The sequence below is a fragment of the Lupinus angustifolius genome, chromosome LG18 (assembly GCF_001865875.1).
Source record: "Lupinus angustifolius cultivar Tanjil chromosome LG18, LupAngTanjil_v1.0, whole genome shotgun sequence".
Taxonomy (NCBI): domain Eukaryota; kingdom Viridiplantae; phylum Streptophyta; class Magnoliopsida; order Fabales; family Fabaceae; genus Lupinus; species Lupinus angustifolius.
Window position 1 is genome coordinate 12949403 of NC_032026.1, and position 6842 is coordinate 12956244.

At 34.0% G+C, this 6842-nt stretch overlaps 1 protein-coding gene across 3 annotated transcripts; it reads left to right on the forward strand.

Annotated features, from left to right (window-relative positions):
* Positions 342 to 4606, forward strand: LOC109333140 (auxin-responsive protein IAA9-like). 3 transcript variants are annotated; one of them, XM_019568450.1, is made up of 7 exons: positions 342 to 515; positions 1169 to 1625; positions 1716 to 1873; positions 2001 to 2224; positions 2323 to 2464; positions 3726 to 3787; positions 4335 to 4606. In XM_019568450.1, the coding sequence occupies exons 2-7, from the start codon at positions 1203 to 1205 to the stop codon at positions 4370 to 4372; spliced, it is 1047 nt and encodes a 348-aa protein (XP_019423995.1). In that variant the 5' UTR covers positions 342 to 515; positions 1169 to 1202; the 3' UTR covers positions 4373 to 4606. The 3 variants fall into 3 exon arrangements, with proteins under 3 accessions (XP_019423995.1, XP_019423994.1, XP_019423996.1); XM_019568449.1 differs by having other exon boundaries at positions 343 to 511; positions 1191 to 1625; XM_019568451.1 differs by having other exon boundaries at positions 408 to 414; positions 1191 to 1625.

Sequence of the window (6842 nt, forward strand, 5' to 3'; positions counted from 1 at the left end):
ATTGTTTATAAAAAGGTTATTGTCACGAATTAATTAAGATAATCACTTTATTCACTTGGTTACAAAAAAAATTATTTAAAAAGAAAATGGGTCAGAGTCATTATTCATCATAGCACCTGTTATCAACGACAAGATATTTAATTTCCTGTCCCCTGAGAAAAAGAGAAAATAAACGGTTTAGATTTCTTCATCATCCATCGAAACCGTCCAACACGATTCCACGGTCCAAATTCCTCTCCTTACATTAAAAATTATACGACATCACTTTTACAATGCATTTCCCATTTTACCCCTACATACTCTTCATTGCGTTGTAGAGAATGCTTTATTCATTGAGTTTCTCATCTTGTTAATGGAAGGACCTTAAACTTTCTCTCTCTCACTGCTTTCCTTTCTGCTTCGCTTTTTTCTTGTGTTTTGCATTTTCCTCTTCAAAAATAATAAAGCGATTCGCAAAACGATAACCGTTTTTTCTGCTGCGTCTCTGATCTATCAAACCTTGCTTCCTTAAGTGCGTTTTTCAGTTCTTCTTCTGTTACTACTTCCAACTCTGAACTGTTTCTATTTTAATTTATTTTACTGTTCAGCTTTTTCTCTATGCACTTTCAGCAAGAATTTGTTCCCTTTTGTTTTTATTTTGATTTTTTAAAAGCAAGGTTTCAGTGTTGGTGCTGATCTATTATGCTGCTGCAATGCTTTCAATTTTTATGCTTTGGTGTGTGGTTACTGATAATCTGAGGGAGAGAAATAAGGAAGAGAAGAGCGTTTTCTATGCTGATGTGTGAAGATACTTCATAATTTAATATTATGTTTCTGAAATCATTTTTTATGTTTGCATTTATTTTAATTCTGCAATATTATCATGGCTTATTAAATGTTAGGGTTTCATTAAATTTTCGGGGAAAAGGAAACAGCTCTTTAAGTAAGATTTTGATTATAAAATGTTTAATATAATATATCACACTAAGATAACACATGCATGCAATATTTTGTGATTCTTTGCTGTTTAAATTGCTTAGTGATTGAATGATTATTCTTTTTGTTTCATGCTAATCTCTTGTTTCTGGTCATACTGGGAGCAGTTTTTTAGTTATGGAATTTAGAGTTTCATTTTTTATGTTGATTTTTGTTATTAAGATAAATTTTCTGTTTCTGGCAATATGTTAAGTGTGCTGTTTTTTTTTTTACAGTTGGTGAGTGTGATGTCTCCGCCGCTGCTAGTTACGGAGGAGGAAGGGCAGAACAAAGTCTCGTCGATGGTAGCATCTGCATCTTCACAATCCTTAGACTGTTTCTCCCAAACTGGGGTTGAATTGAAGGAAAGAAATTACATGGGATTGTCTGATTGCTCATCAGTGGACAGTTCTAGTCCTACTGTCCCAAGCTTCTCTGATGAGAAAAAAGGGATCCTGAATTTGAAGGCTACAGAGTTGAGGCTGGGTCTTCCTGGATCGCAATCGCCCGAAAGGATCACAGATCTTTACTCTTTAAGCTCGGCAAAACTTGATGAAAAGCCACTGTTCCCTTTGCTTCCTATGAAAGATGAAATCTGCTTGTCATCCCAGAAGACTGTGGTTTCGGGCAACAAAAGAGGTTTTGCTGATACCATGGATGGGTTCCCTCAGGTGAGAATTTCTCCATGTAATGATAAGTTATATGTATGTTTCTTTATGCTTTTGAGTTTTGAGTCTGATTCCTCACAATAATTGATGCAGGGGAAGTTTACTGGCAATACAGGGATGGGTGTAATGCTGTCGCCTAGACCTTCTGGAGCTCAGCCCAGAACAGTGCAAGAAATTCCAAACAAGGTGTTACAAGAACGGCCTTGTGCAGCTAATGATTCTTCCATCAGTAGTATGGCTCCGGCTTCTAAGTAAGTAAAACTTATCAGATCAATTATCATAAATTTTAATGAGAAGTGGTTTGATACAGACTGTGAAAGGGATTTGTTTTCATGTGATTCTAGTTGTGATGATAGAGTAAGTTCTCATGTATGACAGGGCACAGGTCGTTGGATGGCCTCCTATCAGATCATTTAGGAAGAACTCGATGGCCACCACTTCAAAGAACAATGAAGTTGATGGAAAACCAGGCCCGACCGCTCTCTTTGTGAAGGTCAGCATGGATGGTGCCCCTTATCTTAGGAAGGTAGATCTAAGAAATTATACAACATATCAGGAACTATCTTGTGCCCTTGAGAAGATGTTCAGCTGTTTTACCCTTGGTGAGTTGTTGCAATTCTGTTGTATTTTAACAATATTTTATATTAATTTTGTGGTTGTTATTTTAAATTGTACCCTCTGCACTTGTGTGCAATATCAGGTCAGTGTGGCTCCCATGGAGCTCCAGGAAAAGAAATGTTGAGTGAGAGTAAGCTAAGGGACCTTCTACGTGGTTCAGAATATGTGGTCACATATGAAGATAAAGATGGAGATTGGATGCTTGTAGGGGATGTACCATGGGAGTAAGTTATTTGGACTTTATTGTCATTGCCCATCTTGTCTTCCTATTAAATATTTTAAGTGATAGTAATTATGCTTTTTGAGACAAAAGACTGAATATAAGGTAAGGAGTTTTAGCTATGTATGATCTGAAGTTATAATCATTGTCAATGACATGTAATGTCTCGGAGAATCAAACAATTACCAATTGAGAAATAATGGTAACTCTAGTAAGTGGTTTTAGACAATAATCATGAGGATGTTAAGGCAATGTTCATTTAATGTGAATTTTACTCTTGTTTAGAAGATTAATTGATTTCTAAATAATGTTTTATTCCAATATCAGTAGATCAGAATAGTTTGTTTTTGTTTCTTCAACATTGGGTCTATTGAGCACCCACCAGCTTGTTCAACTCAGACATCATGGATACTGATATTTTATTTTTGAAGTATCACAGAAAGCCCATGTGGATTTATTTATTTAGTTACATATTGCTCAATTATCACAGACAATCTTGTTCAAATCCAGAGAAACTCCATTTTATTATTAATTCCTTAATTTTGCCATAAAATTAGTTTATGGCAAAATAATTGATGTTAAACAACAATTCATTTGTGCAAAACAAATATCAAATGTGAAATACTGTTGTGATATATCTGATACATAAAATAATGCCCATTGTATGCAGTAGCTTATCTATGTAATTGACAATTCTCATGATAAAGTAACCAGAAAGTTGTCTTTTTCATAAAGGAACGTATAATAAAAACATTACATGTGTAGATATGCCATATATTGGTCTGTTTGCTATCCAACTTCAGAATTTTCAGGGTAATTCAATAGATTTTAGATGGCAAGTAGAATCCAGTGTACTGATTACTGAAGTGTAAACGACAATCGAGCCTTGTAAACAACAATCGAGCCTTGTTCCCATTAGGTGGGGTCAGCTAAAATACTGAAGTGTGTTTAGTGTTTTTGACTGCTGCATTTCTTTCCTTCCCTTTAGGTTATTTGATACTCTATTCTGTGTATTGAAGTCTCATACATTCTATATGACATACAATAGTAAGAGATGAAGAACTTTATCTGAAGTCTGAACAGGATTTTAAATATAATCCAGTTATCTTTACTTATTGCCATGCCTTAATGTGCCAGTTTATGTAGGCATCAAATGTTGGTGCAAATAACCGTCCCTGTTACTGGATTACTGATGGAATGAAATTTTCACCTTGCTCTAGTTTGTATAACACTGCCCCTCAACTGCAATTTTACTTTTGTTGCAGGATGTTCATTGACACTTGCAGAAGGCTGAAAATCATGAAGGGTTCCGATGCCATTGGCTTAGGTAAGTATTCTCAGTGATGGTTTACAGTTACTATACCTAATGCATAATGCAATCAGTTGAGATAGATTCAGACATGCTTTATGTCAGATAGCTGCCATTTTTAAGGACTAATAAACTCTAGTGGATTATGAACTTGAATTCCCGATGTGTTCTAATATCACTTGATCCAGACAAAACGTTGGTATATGCATTGTGGATTAAACATTGTTTAGGTGTATTAATACAAGAACGAGAACATATAAATTATTTTGCTTTTTCATTTGCAATTTGTTTGATTAATAAATTGTTTTGTCCCTGGGTTTTTAGTACTAAATTGCTTTGAGTTTTCAACACAAAAAAGTGGTTTAGGAATTGAGTCATCTTATAACTTGTGATGTGACTGAAACTACATGGAAGACCTTAGCAACTCTTATAATAATAACTGGAATTACCTATGTAGTCAGCCAATGTTAATTCAAATATTAACCACTCTAATAATGACTTGTACCTTCAAATATCTCAAATTATTGTGCCTTACTTTTCTTAGGTAATTTTTTTTCCGCAGCAGCTCCCAGGGCCATGGAAAAGTCCAAAAGCAGGAGTTAGATGTTATCCGGGGACTGTTATGAAGTTGTACCTGGTTTTGGTGGTTGAATACAGTTCAGATGTGATCTATGTTTTTAAGTCCCTGAAGAGTTTGTCTTGATCTGTTTACATTTGTTATTATTACTACAATATTTTATGAAGCTACCTTTAAATATTAGTATTCGTGGAGTCTGTAACCATGCCACTGACCTGTTTGTTTGGATGAATTTATTGTCTAATTTTCTATTATCGCCTCCACGGTTCATGCGTTTTATTTTCACCCAAGATATGAATATTAAGGCATGTATCCGATTCGTTAGGATATATGAAATTGTTTTCAATAAAATATAAGATATAAAGATTCATTTTCAATAAAATAAGATAAAATAGATTTGTCATGGAGGTAATGATTTTCAATTTTCATTATATTTTTTATTTTTGATATTTTGATTTATACTTATAATTTTATCATATTTATGTGTTTTTATTATTTTATATTTGTGTCCCTGAACGTATTGTATTTTGTATTTTAGAAAAAATGCGTGTCGACATATAAGATAAGTATCGTATCTGACATGGATATTCGTATATGTACTTAGCCAAAATCTATCTCGTTCTATCCAACCGAACATATTTGTAGAGGTTGCATTTCGTGGCAAACGGCCCAGTGTAAGTATTTTCATATCTTTAATCGTTTACATAACTAATGTGATGTAAAGATATTAAAATCACAAGCATGGCAATCGACTCAATTCAGGTATAACAAGCCCAATACATTGAAATGTACTGTCTGGGATGGCTTAAATTCGGCTACTGCAATGTTTGTGACGTTGACCCAGTCACGAAGAAAGAGCCTCTAATTATTGGAAAGTCTCATTAATACTAGGGTATGAGAAGAGTAAAAAATTATAAGTGACATATCACGCCTTGAAAAAACATTTACGGAATGATTTTACATTTTCTACATATGAACACTTTCCCTTGAAAATACACAACAATAAATATAACATTGTTTTCACTGGCCTATGTTGACTTCTGATTGAGCCTTTGTAACTTTATGGTTGTCACTACAGAATTTATTATTATTAGTTTAAGCATTGCTAGTGATGCATGATGATGGATTTGAATTATTCCCAGGTTAGTGCAGCATCAATTAATTATGAACAAAAGAATTAAACAATTATAAAGTATACTAATGGTGGTTTGCCATTCCTTGTATATATTCTATAGGTTATAATGTTCATTTGAACTTAACCGTGTAATGTTAAGTATCGATATGATGGTGTTCCATCTGAAGGAAACACAACCTCTACATGAGATTAGCTTTTGATATCAGTGCATATATCTTTTTAAAATATAGCTATATTTATATGCAAGGCTGTAGCTACATTTCACCAAATGTCACCTTTTGAGGGTATTGTTCAGCAATTTAAAAGTATAAAGTTTTCATTCATCGTAATGTAGAGTCTTAAATCATTCCAGCATGCTGGAGTTTTTCCATTCTAGTTTGTTTTCCAAGTGCATGCAATTACATTTCAGACTTCTGTTTGAAACTCTTTCTGAAGTTTCAGGCTTTGGTTAAAATTGGATGCACCCTTTTTACCTGTTGATTTTTTTGGAGAGGGGAGAGTTATTATAATCCAAAGCCAGAATCTTAAACCAACGAGGCGTTGGTCTAGTAGTGTAAGACCCCACTAGATCTCCAAGATCGAAGATTTGATTAATGAGAGTGACACTTGTTGGGAGGGGCAGCCACAAACCCCGAGAAAATTACAAAAAAGGTGAGGAGATACCCTAGCATAGTAGTACCCAAAAAAATCCTGAATCTTAAGTAAGATATAATCCAGAATCTTAAAAGACTTCTAAGTTGTAATCATTATCTAAAGTGGAGATTGAGTGTTAAAATTTGATTCATTGACTTGTAGTTGAGTGTGACTTGTTGTTTGGAATTTCCTTACATGTATGTATAATTGATATTAATACACAGTCACACTTAAAAAAATTGATTCATTGAACTACTAAAAACACATTTGAGATGAGAAGTGCTGTACTCTTATGGCATGTGTGTGGTGTAATAGAAACACCTCCTGAGCTTGGGCCCATGGTGACTTAGAGCTTATAGAGCTTAAGCCCATTGATAGCCATTCAAAGCTTCTGGAGACATGGGTCCAATTATTCAGCCTTGTTAACAAATTATTTTATCTTCTTCTAATTTTGCTTATACTCTTTATTTAATTGTATGTAGTCAACCTCGTATCTCTTTCGTTACACTGATTTCAGAACTATATTCAAAATGCAAAGTACAAATTACATTGGAACCACATAAGGAGCAATAAACAGATGATAAAACAATTTATTTACAGTGATTTCAACATTTCATTTTCAGGAAAACTACAATGATGGATGAGTTTGTAATGGCTGTAGCTGCTGTTCAAGTCATTTTCATTTATGTACTGGCGACAAATTATGTATGTCAATTTGTGGCTAGCAA